Here is a 15,234-nt window from a genome sequence, read left to right as displayed (position 1 = left end):
GCTCCAATCACTCCTTTTTAATATGCCTTGGCAAAATCAGAACTATGTATGAAGAATAAAGTTTTTGAAAGTCTATATTCTTTCTTTATAATCCCATTAAGGATCATCCCCATAACTGTACTATATCATTAACCACAATAACTTGGAGGTTTTTGTCCAGCGTACTCTGTAAGATTCTATTCATTCACTTGACTTGGGCCTCAGAAGCCAACATGGCATGTAGGATGGAAAAAAGCTGGGTTCAAATGCTGGCTCCAATGATTTTGATGGGCCAAGTTACTCAGCCTTATGATTTAGATTTTTTTCTTACCTCACAGGATGACTGTGAGAAAAATGCTTTGAAAACTTTAATGCTATGTATGTGCTTGTATGTGTATCGGGATTACTGAGTATTATGCTTATTATTCTTTCAAGCACAAAAAAATTAAGACATAAACAATACAGGGTACCCCAAAAGTCTTGGTGCAATTTTAATTTATTAAAGTTTAAAATGACACTAAGACTTTGGGGATATACCATATAATCATAAAAGAAGTTCTATAGCTTAGAATAATATCTTAGTTATTCAGAACACAAATAAATGGCACCATCACTTTCTCAGAACACAATCAAGTATTCTTAACATTCATTAGATCAAAAAATCTAAGAGCTGAATAAGACCCTCAGCAACCATTTAGTTAAATTTCATTTAACACATGAGGAAACTGATACAAAAAGATTAAGAGGTTTGCTCAATGTGACACAGGCAGTGGCAGAGGCAAGATTTGAACCTGGGTCCCAAAGCCAGGCACCGCAGTGCCTCCTTATGTATTTCAAAAAGCCTAGGCACTAAAGACTCACTCAGAATCTATTAACTCTTATTTAACACAGAAATCTGATATGCTTGTTATTTGATTTCTAACTACACAATACACAAAAGTAGCTAACAATCAAAAGGGAGAGGAAAGGTAGGCTCAAAGAAATATCAGCTGACAGCTAAGGAAGGAACAGGAAAACTATAAAATACAGACAAAAGTATAGCTATTTTGAGAAGCAGTGAAGTATGGTAGAAATTTTCCTTATGGTAGTCAGACCTCATTTAAAGGACTTTAAGAACGATAATGATAAAACTTACATATTCTGCATATGTATAAAATATATTGTACACGTGGCCAGAATTATAAGGTATCCGCCCCCTTCCCCTTTAGTTTCTGTGTGGTGAAAATCCGGGGGAAAAAATAACTAGAAAGAATAAAACTCTTTGAATGAAAATTTACTGGGGCTTAGATTCATTAATTATCAGTAAAGTCCGAGAGAATCTCATCATTAAAATCGATATCCTTTCAATGCTGATAAACAAAGGAAAATAATGACACTTATATTTCCCAGTTTGAAATGGCATCTGTTGCGAGAGAATGGTTATTATTTAAATTGGTTTACTTATTATTAATTTGTTAATTTGTGAGAGGGCACTCTTTCCATTAAAGCTTTTTAAGTATGGAAAAGAAAAAAAAGAATGACAGTGATAAGCTGGAGTGTGCAGGCAGGAGAAGGGCCCTGAGATCAAGAAAATGAGGATGAGCTGAAAAAACTTGTCATTTTTAACCTAAAGACAACTTGGGAGGCAGGGAGAAAAGGAGGAGGTGGCATGAAAGCTGTTTGAAGGGCTGTCAGCTGTAAGAGGGATTAAATTCATTCCATTTGGCCCCAGAGGGCAGAATCAGGAATGATGGGTTAAAGTTGAAAAGAGGCTGATTTAGGTCAAGAAAAACCTCCTAACAATTAGAGCTGTCCAAAAGTGGAAGAGCTTTCCCCTAAAGGTGGTGGAGGTCTTCAAGGAGAGACTAGGCAACAGTCATCAGGTTTTATATAATGGTGATTCTTTTTTGTGTATGGGTTAGACTAGACAGCTGCAGAGAAACCTTTCAACTCTCAAATTTTCTGATTCTATTAAAGAATACTTTATTTGGGGGGGGGAGATAACGCGGGTTCAGATACTAGTTACATTTAATTTCTACCTGCGTGACCTCAGACACTGGGTCTTAGTATCCTCACCTATAGTAGATGGTCACCGAGGTCCCTTTCAACTCTAAATCCTATGATTCTATTACAAGGGAAAACTTCTCTATTCAACTCAACAGGTTATGAGAATGTCACTGTATTACAACAAAATACAAAGAAGTCTATGCTGTACAAGCACTGTAGTCTAGTTACTCCTGAAAGTCTCATGTCTCCTCTTAGATTCTAAGATTCTTTATGCATAGACTGCTATTTATCTTTTAAAATTTCCCATTCTATTACTTGTCTTACACATAATAGATATTTAATAAATGTATATTAAGTAAGCCAAATGAGTGTTCATAATAGCAGCTTGAAAGAATCAATAAAAGGTTAAATTATGCTCAGTATAGTCTGTCTGAAAGACCATGTGGCATAACGCATACAAGGGCAGTTACATTGTCAGAAAGACCTGGGTTGATATATACTCACTATATAATCATGGACAAGTCAAGAGAGTAATGGCAGCTATTTCTTGTCTCCAGTGCTTGGTACTTAGTAAGCATCTTGATGATACTAAGCATCAAATGTTGCTTGAACTGAATTGCTGGTAGAGATGGGCTCCTGCTTACTCCTTTTCTGTGCCTCCATTTCCCCCTTACTCTCCACCCAATACTTCATGTGCATCTGGAGTTCTTTATATGATTAGGTAGTCAAATCAGTAATGTTTATTAAGCACTGACTGCACAGCACTACAACAAATCACTCTACGCTAGGGGACTTACAAAAGAACTAGACAAAGGAAACAGTATAAGTAGTTTGTAGAATCATGGAAAATTTCCCAATAGCTAAACTATGAGCCAGGTTTTATTAGGAAAAAAAATGGACTGCCACATTTAAGTCTTTTTTTTTTTTTTTTGATGCTTCAATTCATGACATGATGTTGATCCCTAGTTATTAAAGACTATGACAGAGGAGTATAAGATGCAGTTAAGTCCTAGCAAGTTAGAAAGGATTTTGTAAAGTTCTGGCTATAGACTCTTTGAGGAATAGCTCAGGCCAAAAGGTTTTATGAAATGGTCTATGAAACACTGAAGAGTTGCACTCTACACTGGTAAGGATACACATATTGATGAAATAAATCATAAATTTTTGGAAGGATTGAAATTATGGGCTAGTCAGGGGAGAGAATGGGATCTGTGGTTTAAGAACAAGCAAGTTACAAGTAGGAAGTGAGGAAAATCAACTATAGAGGGTATATGGGGGTAATATAGAAAAAAAATTGTTCACATGAAGGGCAGTTAGTCAGCAGTCCTGAAATGCTGACTGGTGTTCAGAGTTGTATCGAAACTTGTGATTTTGGAAGGAAAAGTGCTACATAAACTCAAATTAATCAGATTGGTTCTCTTGTATCTTCTTATCTGTCCTACAATAAATACTATACCTTCTCAAAGAACACCTCGATCACGATCTCATTCAAGTATTGAGTCTATCCACCACCAGAGATCACAACCCGTTCATCCCCTCCAACACATGACATTCTTGTCCATCTTGTCTTTGGGTACGTGCTCCACTGAAGAGCTACTGAACAGACTAGAGGCCATCCTCCTAATGTTGTAATATTTCATGGGAACTATTATGAAACTTGGGCTGTTCATATAATCTTTTACTTTTAAAATACGGTAAAACAAATGTAAAAATAAGGAATTATTATTGGAAAGAAAAAATCTTAAGGAAGATGCTACATCCTGAACTGTGAAATTTATTCCGGTTTAGGGAGCTTTTTAATCAAACTTACCTTTTGCATACTGTCTCATACTTTCCATATAAGCAGAGAGATTTTCTGCTACCAGAGTAACTAGGGCATGATTGTGCTGAAGTTGATTGATTAAATCATGACGATAAAACACATGTGGACTTCGCTGTGTTTGACTGAAATGCAAATAGCACGTAACAGTATAAGGTGACATTTAACTACTGAATTTACTATGAATTTACACATTCTTATTCAACTGTTGGCTTGAAAAAAGGCTTGGAAAAAAATGGAATATTTTGCATTATCACAGATAAAAAAGGTTTATAATCACAATGACATTAATGTTGAGCAAGTCAATTAGACATAATGTTGCTTGTATTGTTGTTTTAAAAAGCATAACAATCCAAATATAGTTTATTAGAATTGCCTCCTCACCCTCACACAATTTTGAATAAGAAAAATCTACATTAGTATTTTCTAATTTTTTCATTCTGTGATCTCTGGAAAAGCCTTAATAGTTTCTGGTGACTTCTCTTCACACCAAAGCAGTTATGGAGTTTAATGAAAAAATGTGAGGATAGTGATTTCTGTTCAGCAAAAGCACATTCTTTGGTTTGTTGTCAATTTTACAACCTAGAAGGGGCAGAAGTTATCAAAACCCCTTTTTCTTTGGCTTATCAATGAAAGTGATGATCTCTTCCCCTGACATTTGACGTCTTTGTTTCTTATAGTAGGTATTGTTGACATGGCTTGCAAAAAAAGATGATTAGGTGCGAGAAAGAAAAACAGGTTGTCTGAAAGGAGCCCAAGTGTTTATTAATGAAGATATTTTCTATTTAAGTATGTTTGAGTGTTTTCATTAGTGTCTCTTGCTTTATCTCTTCATTATCCTATATTATATTTCCATTGGTGATATTTTTGTTTGTTCTTTATTTTAGTGGTGTCAAAAACCAAGGTCTGAAGCTAGTAGGAAAATTATTTTGTTTTAAACCAATCCCTAAAGGTTTTGACTCCTAACTAATTTGCTATATAAAAAATCAGAATGTTTATATATACTCAATTGTCATAATGACTTCTTGAGTTGTTGTTAAAAATTTCCACCAAGAAAAAAAGACAAGCTTATCAGGGACCAAAGATATTATTCTTCTAAGTGCTCACCTTGGGACATAAATACACTTATTTCAATGATACGTTCATTTCATAAAATATACTGGAAACACCTTTGAAATAAGTGGATAGTATTCCACTGGGACACCTATGAAGGAGTACTATGGCTCTGAAGCAGGACTCTGCTGCTTAACCAACTATGTGATCTTAGACACTTCCCTAATCTCTCTCTGTTCCAGCTCCCTAACATGTGAAACGTGCATGAGAAATAGACAAGATGAATTTGAAGGGTTTCCAGCTCTAACACTACATTTCCATAACTTTAATATATTTTAAAAATCCCACTGCATTATAACTATACTTGGAATGTAATTGTAATAAATACTAAACTAAGCATCTTCTTATGACTCTGTAAAAACTTTAAGAGGTAATATTTGATGTACTGCTTAATAACAATCGTCTCTTTTTGACGTTATATAAACAAAACTCACAACCACTCTCTACTCCTCCCTACCCTAAAATGACACCTTCTTCACAACAATCTATATTTTTCCCTGCATTAATAACCAAATGAAACTGGAAGCTGATTCCTTGTACTTTCACTACCTCTAATGTTATACACACTGAAAAGGAGAATAATGTGTAATTACTACTTTTATTACATCTTTGGAACAATTGTTCCCCGTACCCTAAAGCTCAAGGGTTGAATTTAGATCGACCCTCCAGTCAAGAGTTTTTGGAATGCAGAGAGATTATAAGACACTCTGCTCTATGAATGTCTAATTTTAAATCTGAAGGAAAAGTTCACTGAAAGGTATACATAAATCTGTTTTCTCCCAAAATTTAACCTTTGTTCTGAGTTTCAATGTCACTGGAGTATTATTAATCTATATCCAAATTTATACTTTTTTGTTGTTCTTAAATAGCACAGGGTCATCACACAAATTATGGTAGTTTATCAATCATTTCCTATGATTGACCTTCATTTATAGAAGTTACACTTAAATGAAAATGTGAGCCATTCTGTATTGAATGTCATTTGGAAGAAGAACCAAGGTTCAGTAGAATACGTTACCATACTTAACCTTGGGATAAGAAAGAATTTCTGCATGAAATCTCTGAAGAGCTACACAGTTTTCAGGTAACTTTCCATTTAGTTTATTTATTTATTTAGAGTCAATTCTGTCATTTTGCATTTCCCTCCAAAATATGAACTGTATTCAGTTCTTCTGATTCCAAGTTCAAAGCGCTTTCTACAACTCCAAGCTGCTGCCATTTTGTGCATGTTAATTTAAATCTCAGCACCATAAAAATCAATTAAGTGGCAAAAATATTAAGTTTTAGATTTTTTTCATTTATTCACATAAAGACTTATGTAAGTTTTAGGTCACTAAATTTTTTTAAATGCCTGAAAATTCTAGTATTCAACAAACCAAGAAGCTTCTAAAAAGGAGAGAGGAAGGAATGAGGGAGCTAACAATTCCTCTAAGAGGCACGAAATAGGACAGCTAGGTGGCAGACACTTACTAGCTGTGTGACCCAGGGCAAGTCACGTAACCTTAACTGCCTTTAAAAAAAAAAAAAAGAAAAAAAAAAGAGGCACGAATCATTTCAGTTCTGAACATAAACAAGTATCAATAAAAAATGATTCTAATTGTGATAATTACTTTCTGAATTAGAGTTTTAAATCAATGTCAATATGAGATCACAAGAAAATATCGTTACTAAAAAAGTTAAAAGCATGTCATGAAATAAACATATTGGAAAACATTAAACTCTATGAAGATTTTAAATAAATGATCAAAACTTACTATGGGACAAAATAAGGCTTTGTATTGTAAAAATTACAAAACATAATGATTTTCTCCTAAAAGTTATCCCAAAATATGAGGGGAAAGGGAAACAAAATTTGGTTTTAATTACAAAAACTTCTATGAATGCTCTTTTTTAGTGACAAATTAACTGTGTATATGCATTTATGTGCACATATGCTTCTGCAGGAGAATGCAACACATTTATTTATGATGACAGAGTGAAAAATGTATTTTAAAGGTCAGGAAACACAAGGAAGTCATTAAGAAGGATTAAGTTCATAATTCTGAGAGGTATTTTAACAATATACTAATCTCTTTAAATTAATTTTTTTTTTTAAATTTCAAACCCTATTAAAGCTCAGTTCTCATATAAGTTTACATGGTCATTTCATTCTTAGATTCCCAAGCTGCAACTGAAGAGAAAAATACTTAAAAAATAATCAGTAACTAATTGTAAAGTAGTTTAAGATATTTAAATTTCCCACTATTTTAGAGTTTACATCCTAAAATTTTAATACCACTTTTACTATTTAAGTGTACCCCAATTATCTGAAATTATGGTTGTTTTCAATGTAATTCTCCTTTTCCTTCATGTTTAACTTTCTGATGTAATTCTGTCCCACAAACCCATAATAATCTTTCCAATGACGATTTTCCCCTATTCATAGTATATTAAAAATTTCAAGATTTGTCTTCAAACTTATAACCCATGAGCTTTTTGAAGAAATGTGTCTACATAACACATATTTCAAAATTTGTTTATTTGGGGGGAAAAAAAGATCCATACCTCAAATTTTGTGGTGCTTCACCAAACAAACTACAAATTTCCCTAATTTGTTTCAGTGCAGGAATCACCCACTTATCATTTGTGCGAAGTTCTTCTATAAAACGATCTATCCATTGGATCTTTTGTGTGTCTCGATCCTTAAAAAACAAAATTTCAGAGTTTAATATAGACTGTAGCCATAAAAGAATTCTATTTTCAAAGAATTTTTCCATAGTTTAAAGCAGAAGCACCTTGTTTTTGGAACTTATACTTTACAACCTTACTTAGACAAAGGAGAATGTAAGTCTATATGACCATTTAATGAATTGAAAGTTTGGCCACATGAGTCACAGCATTTGTATAATAATCCTAATGTTTCTGGATAGTATTTCAGTGGTTACTTTATAAAGGTTATTTTACATATGGAAGCTATCAAACGTTCATATTTAAATAAAGAGTATTTGTAAGTAATGCAATTTCTCTAACATAATGAACTCTTGGAACCATTACAAAAAAAAAATCTTATCTATTTAAAATGAACTACTTTAGGCTGGCAGCTACGTGGCAGAGTAGATAGAATGCCAGGCCTGGAATCAGGAAGACTCATCTTCCTGAGTTCAAATCTAACCTAAGATACTTACTAGCTGTGTGACCCTGTGCAAGTAACTTAACCCCTGTTTACCTCTCAGTTTCCTCATCTGTAAAATCTAGAGAAGGAAATGGCACTGCAGTATCTTTGCCCAAAAAACCTAAATCCAAATAGGGTCACAAAGAGTTGGACACAATTGAAATGAGACTGAACAACAACATTTTAGGGTACCTGCACTACTGCCATTTCATTTGTATAAATAAGGAAATCATAATAGTTCACAATCTACTATTAAACTTCAATGGTGTCTCATTTGTTATTCTAAATAAGTAAATGTCCGTGTTTCAGATACTTTCCTTTAAAACTATCATTCACATTTAAGGAATATAAATATTTACATACCAATTACATAGTAAATGTTTAGAGAATTCAATCACTTTATGTTCTCTGAACCTTGCTGAAAAGAAAATTTTCAGTTTCTTATGGCATCCTAAATTAATCAGACGCAAGTAGATTTAAAACAGCAGATAAAGTCCTTCAATGTTTGATAGAAGTTATTATTCATTCTTTTAAAACTTAATTTTAAAATTCTAATTCATATTCCCAAAGCGATAAGCTACTGGGGGATTATCACTCCTTAGCTGGCATCGCAGCTAGGAAATGTAGAATATCCAGCTTTAGCATACCAAAATTTTAACTCCCACTTTGCCAAGAGTGAAAATTCAAGTATTTGGCAAAGTTTTCCACCAAGAACACATGCAGTAGGAAACAGAAAAATAAGGTTCAATATATGAGGTTTTGTTTCACATTAACCTTGCAAGAAATGTCATCTGTTCATCCGGGGTCATATGTTCCAAGAACAACATTTTTATATGAAACATACAAGAGAATCAATGGGTCTCTGATTTGGCCATTAGTGTATGCAGTGAATTTCACTATCCAGGAAAATCAATATATTTATTTAACATAATAATATCTTTAACATAATAATAAAACTAAATTAATTTAACTGCAACCAACATCCTAGAACTTTAAATTTGATTATGGCCAGGCAAACCAAGAACAGATTGTTTTATTTATGGAGCCTTTCCAAGTAAAAGTGTTTTTTAATGATGCAACATGGTGTTTTCACAATTTTTTGCCAGATAAGAAACATCCAAAGTGGTAAACTGCAATTTACCTTAATTGGGTTCATAATGTTCAAAAATTAAAACCTAGAAGGAGAGGTAATGGGAATTACTCTAACATAGACAGAGGCACCTGAGATGAGAGAAATTAGGCCAATCCAAAGATCACTCTAAAATATCAATGCTAGGGGCTAGGTTAAGAAGGACTTCCAACTAAGCCATCCAAATAATCATAAAATATGATGTGAGAGAATAACAAACTAGCAAATGGTTACCTGTGAACAACTATAATCTAAGATTTTAATGTGAGCACTGAGAGCCTGGTCCATGATATCAACAGGTACATCATCACTATGTGCCAAGTTCCACAATAGGTTCAATACTTTATGGGCCATCACACCATCTTTATCATCTTCTGCGAGACGACGTATTAGCTCAAGTAATTTTTCACGCTGTTTTTTACTTGCATTTGTCCAACTTGCCTAGAAAATAAATTCAGTGTGCTGTAAAACATGTTAGTAATCCAGGTCAATTTCTCAATTTGTATAGACAATTGTCACCAACTATGAAGCTAGACGATGTAGTGGATAGAGTGCTAGAAGATCTGAGCTCAAATCCTGCCTGGGACACCAGCTGTGTGACTCTGGGCAAATTACTTAACCTTTCTCTCTGCCTCATTTCCTCATCTGTAAAATGGGATAAGTATCTATTCACAGAGTGGTTATGAAGATCAAATGAGATACTACATATAAAGTGCTTTATAAACCTTAAAGCACTATGTAAATGCTAGCTATTACATTAAATTCCTTTGAAAAATATTACATCTTGAAGAAGGGAAGGGAGAGAATTCAGAACTGAAAATAAAGTTATAGGGGAAAAATATGTGCTTTATAAAAAAAAAAGGGAAAAATGCCATATCAGAACAGAAATACTAAGACACACAGTCAGAGGAAATTATAATGTCAGAAGTGCAAATAATTTTATATAAAGGTAAACTTATTTAAAGTTAAAGATCTGTTGATAAACTTAGCCTTGATTAGAAATGCTACAGTACACAAAGGTTGCCAGGTGAAAAGCAACACAAAAAAGTTTAAAGAGATATGGGTCCTTTAACGGAACAGACAAATCACAATTAAACAAGAGGATAAAGATAACAGATGAAAACACACATTTTTCAAAGGTGAGAGTAACAGTAGGTAAGAAAAAAAAACTACATAATGAAGTAAATTTCTCTGTAGTTAATCAATAAGCATTTTGGTAAGTGCCTACTATGTGCCAGGGGGCATCTAGGTGGAGTAGTCAATAAAAGTGTCAGGCAGACTCATCTTCCTAAGTTCAAATCTGGCCTCAAAACACTAGCTGTGCGACCACAGGCAAATCATCACTTAATCCTGTTTGTCTTAGTTTCCTCGTCTATAAAATGAGCTGAAGAAAGAAATGGCAAACCAAAATCTTTGCCAAGAAAACCCCAAATCAGGTAAAGAAGAGTCAGATATGACTGAAAGGACTCAATAACAATACCATGTGCCGGGCATTGTGCTAAGAACTAAAAAAGAGTTAGTTAGTTTCAGGCAGTCTTATTTAGATGTTGAAAGAAAAAATTAATTTCACACTCAATGATTAGCCTGATTAGGTATACTTAATCAAAATAAAAATTATCCTAATAAAACCAAAATGAAATGAGATGTTGTACAAACATTATTTAAAATAACTATGTTAATTTAAAAAAAACAAAAAAGATATTCACTTTTGACATTTCCATGTTAAGAAATGATATCATTCGACATTTTCATGTTAAGAAATGATAATCATTTAAATATCTTTGAAGTCTTGAAATAAGAAAACAAAATTATGTCTTGAAAATTAAGGAGAATGTAATACTCAAAGAACAATTAAAATGGCTAATAAAAAAATTATGCACGTTACTTAAAATGATGTGTAATAAGCAATATTGTCAGTGAAAACAATTACTAGAAATTGTCTGTTTTGGAAGATGCAGCCAAAATTTTCTCCCTTAAACTTTAAATGATTTGAGTCACAGAAATAAAAAATGTCTGATAAAAATAGAACTCTAAACTTCTAGGATTACTAACTCATCAGTCCCCTCCAAGAACAGAGAACACCCTCACAAACTTAGTCCTACCTCCAGAAATGACACCTAAGAGCTGGTACTTCTCTGTAGTTAGAGGTGAGTGTCTTTTAAAAAAATTTACTTTTCAAAAATTGCTTGTTACTGATATATTTTCCTTTTACATTGGCTAGACTTCTCCATTTCTGTTCCCTTTCCAGAGAGCCATCCTCTATGACAAATTATTGACAGAGAGGAAGAGGGAGGAAAAATCAGCAAAATAGGATGTTAGATACAATGTTCCAAAACTGAACCCCATATTATCCACCTCAGTATAAGTGGAGGATATTGTGATCTTACAACTCTTTCAAGGGGGAGCCCCAATTTAAGTTTTATAGTTTAGCAGCATTCATTTTCTTTTAAAAAATATTCTTATTGATATCTTGTTTTTACACTACATAAAGTTCCTCACTGAATGCCTCCCCTTGCAAGATCTTTTTGAAAAAGAATTAAGAGAAAAAAAGAATTCAGGAAAACTCATTAATGCATTGAAAAAAACCCCTAACATTATGCTATGATTTATACCCAACTTCCTCCCCCTAAATAAAAAAGGGAGTAGACGGAGGTATCTTCTCATATCTTCTTGAAGCCCAAGCTTGATCTTTATAATTTCAAATCATTACTTTTCAATAGTTTAGGGATTATTGTCCTTTCCATGAATGTTTTCGTGGTCATTGATTAGAAGACTGTTTCTCTGGTTTAATTTTCACTTCATTTTGCATCAGTTCATTCAACACTTTCCATGCTTCTGTTTTATCATATTCATCGTTTCTTCTAGCATGGTAATATTCCATTACATTCATGTACCATAATTTCTTTAGATATTCCCCAATTAATGGCCATCTACATTGTTTCCAGCTCTCTGCTGCCATAAAGATTGCTGAGATAAATGCCTTGGTGTTTATGTCTACCAGTGGATTCTTTCGGTGGAATATAGACATTTTAACTACTTCATCTCTCTTAATCACAAACTGCCTTTCAGAATGGTTGTATTAATTCACTTTCCTAACAATTTCTGTCTTTCTGTGTTTTCCACACGAACTATTACCTAATTCTTTTGTCATCTTTGCCAGGTGCTGGACAAGAGTTAAAACCTCAATGTTACTTTGATTTGTATTTCTTGTTATTAGTGATCTAGAGTACTTTCATGTAACTATTAATTCCTTCCAATTCTTGTGCATACTGGTTTTTTCACATATAAAAATTATAATTATCTTTTGCCAAAGATAGGATGTAAAGTTTCCTCCACTCACTTTGTTGCACAGATGAGTGTGAGACACTGCATATCAAATTCCTGTCATGTTTATTAATTTTGTGGAGGTTTTTTTTCCCTTCCTCTTTTATTCTTTGTGATAGGGAATTGCTACCTTGGAGAGACACAATGGGAAATATAGGTGATGTAAAAAGAAATATATCAATAAAATTTATTTGAAAGTTTCTCTTCTAATTTTTAAAGGGACAAACTTTAATGTTCATGTCATGTATCCATTTTGAATTGTTTGTGGAATATATTCAATGATGTTAGTCTAAACCTCATTTCTACCAGACTGCTTTCCATTTTTTCCAGCAGTGGGTATTTGTTCTTTGATGTAATCAGTTTAGTATTTTACTACTAAATTGAGTTCTCTGTCTTTTGGTCGTAATCCTTGTATTACTGTTCTACAAATACTATCTTCTTTATATTTTCTGGCAATTTCTCTGTACCCTAATACACAGCCTATTTTTGTAACGTTGTCATGTGCTGCTGATACTTTTAATGTATCTATCTAAATACACATATATATGCCCATGTATATATATATATATGTGTGTGTGTGTGTGTGTGTCAGTGTTTCTATAAGGAAAATGCCATAAATCCTTCCACTCTAAATTCTCCAACAGTTCAATTCTGTATTTTCCCTTTTTTATCTTTCTATTTGATATTTTCAGCTCTGAGAGAATATTTAAGTCTCATACTATTACTGTGTTAGTTATCTACTGTATTTTTGCATAGCAGCACATTTTTCCTTTATTAATTTAGATCCTGTCTGATCTGTATGTCCTATCAGTATGACTGATACTGATATTGGTTCATTGTCTATGGGTTCTTAAAGAATATTATATCTTTCTTTATAACTATTTAAGTGAATTATTAATTTTTGCTTTGTGATAGAATGATTGCACAGCCTGATTTTTGAGCTATGCCTGATATATCAATAGTAAATTTTGTTCCAAGCTTTGACTATGATTCCATGTGCCTTTCTGCTTTCTAGTTGAAGGACGTCCAACGGCAAAATATAAGAGCAGTAGCACCACAAAATCAGGCCGTGCCCAGACCCAGCACCACCTATCCACCCTTTCTTCTCCCTAGTCATCCCAGAGGAAGACCAGTAACAGAAGTCCAAGGCAGTAGCACTGCAAAGCTGTGAGTCCAAAGACTCAGGAATGGTACAGTTATTCACTGCTAGCATGGGGTACCAACTCTACAAACATCATCTGCCTATTGTCTCTATACCCCTCCACTCCTCCAGAGGTCAATAGTACTAGCTAAAGCTGACACAGACTCAGTGTTTCTATGAAAAGGGTATGATTCAGCTGCAGTATCACCTAACTCCACAATCTGTTTCTTTCCCTATCCCTGTATTAACAAATTAACAGATATATAGGAGAAGAGTTTTCCCAATTTTTGTTCTCTCATCCCCATCCCCCATCAACCCTATTTGACTCATATCCCAACCAAACCCTGTCCATCTCCCCTTCTACTGCGCCTTCTGGAGTTCTTGATCCATAATGGACAAACTCCCCTTCACAATGAATCTTTCACACTCCTTCCAAATACTAACCTTCACTGACCCTTCCTCTCATCCTCTGGCTATAACTTCACCAACATCCCCAACACAAGTGATCCTAGAGGAAAAGTCAGAATCCTCTTTGCTTTTCAACAATACTTTGAGCCTCTTTTGTTCTCACTATCATTCAGAAACTAATTCACAGTATCAAAATTTTCACCCAATCCAAATTATGGTGGCTGTACTCTGGCCCCAGGTCACTTTCCCTACTTTCTTATGGTACTCAGCAGCTGGCATAATTATACCCCCTTATTCTCTTCTCCACAGGAGAAAATAATGAATTAAACAATGATAATCAATGTTTATACCAATCTGTAATTATGAACTCTAGGACATTCAGGAAATAATACAATAGAAGCAGAATGATAGCATAAAAATTTTATGGAAAATGAAAGAAATTAAAACAGACGTGCTTGTCTAACACTTATTACAACTCACAAAAAATTATATTAGTAGAGTTAGACTTCATTTATCAAACCTAATCAGCAGAATTCTTCACTGAAGTCCAGCTCTGGCTACTCATTGCAGTAATGGGACAATCCCAGGTTCAGGAGCACTGTGCCAGCAGAAAACACTCTGGCATATTATACATCCTGCCAAGCTGTAAAGTCTTGAATTATGTTGATATATATTTACTGCCAGTTTAATCACAAGGTGTAAGTTTTTCAGTCACCATAACTCTAGTCTAGTAGCTAGTGAAAAAATTAGTAGATTTAGAGTCAGAGATGCTGGATTCAAAGTCAAGTTCTACTTTTTGCTATCTTTGTTGGCCTTGGGAAAAGCTATTTCACCATTTTTTGGCATTCAGCTTCCTTATGTGTAAAGAAGGAGATTGGACCAAATGATCTCTAAGTTTCCTTTCAGCTCCAAATTCTATGATCCTACTAATTGATAAAGGAACAGCAACCTATACACTCTGATGAAATCAAAGATCCTTGAATTACTTAAGCAATTAGGGGCACTGGGTACTACAGATGAGAAAAATTTTGAGATAAATGGAACTTTACCCTTTAAGTATCAATTAAAAGTTTTTTAAAACTTATTTTAATAGCGATCACTAAAACCTTTCTCTGCCTTAGTAAAATGAATACCCTACATGTATATTAAATACTTGTTAAGTAAGGGACAACATAATGGATACA

The 15,234-nt window shown here is 33.8% G+C and overlaps 1 protein-coding gene across 1 annotated transcript in view; it reads right to left on the bottom strand.

The window, feature by feature from the left end:
• Window positions 1-15,234, bottom strand: part of USP9X (ubiquitin specific peptidase 9 X-linked) — a 254,417-nt gene that overhangs the window by 104,144 nt on the left and 135,039 nt on the right. Inside the window, exons 12-14 of the mRNA XM_027875459.1 lie at window positions 9,412-9,618; window positions 7,442-7,578; window positions 3,776-3,909 (exon numbers count right to left, since the gene is read on the bottom strand). Of these exons, the coding sequence (XP_027731260.1) occupies window positions 3,776-3,909; window positions 7,442-7,578; window positions 9,412-9,618 (478 nt within the window). The remainder of the gene's footprint in view (window positions 1-3,775; window positions 3,910-7,441; window positions 7,579-9,411; window positions 9,619-15,234) is intronic.

The sequence above is a fragment of the Vombatus ursinus genome, unplaced genomic scaffold, assembly GCF_900497805.2.
Source record: "Vombatus ursinus unplaced genomic scaffold, bare-nosed wombat genome assembly UNPS02014809.1, whole genome shotgun sequence".
In the NCBI taxonomy this organism is placed as follows: domain Eukaryota; kingdom Metazoa; phylum Chordata; class Mammalia; order Diprotodontia; family Vombatidae; genus Vombatus; species Vombatus ursinus.
This window is presented reverse-complemented; position numbering and strand designations above follow the sequence as displayed.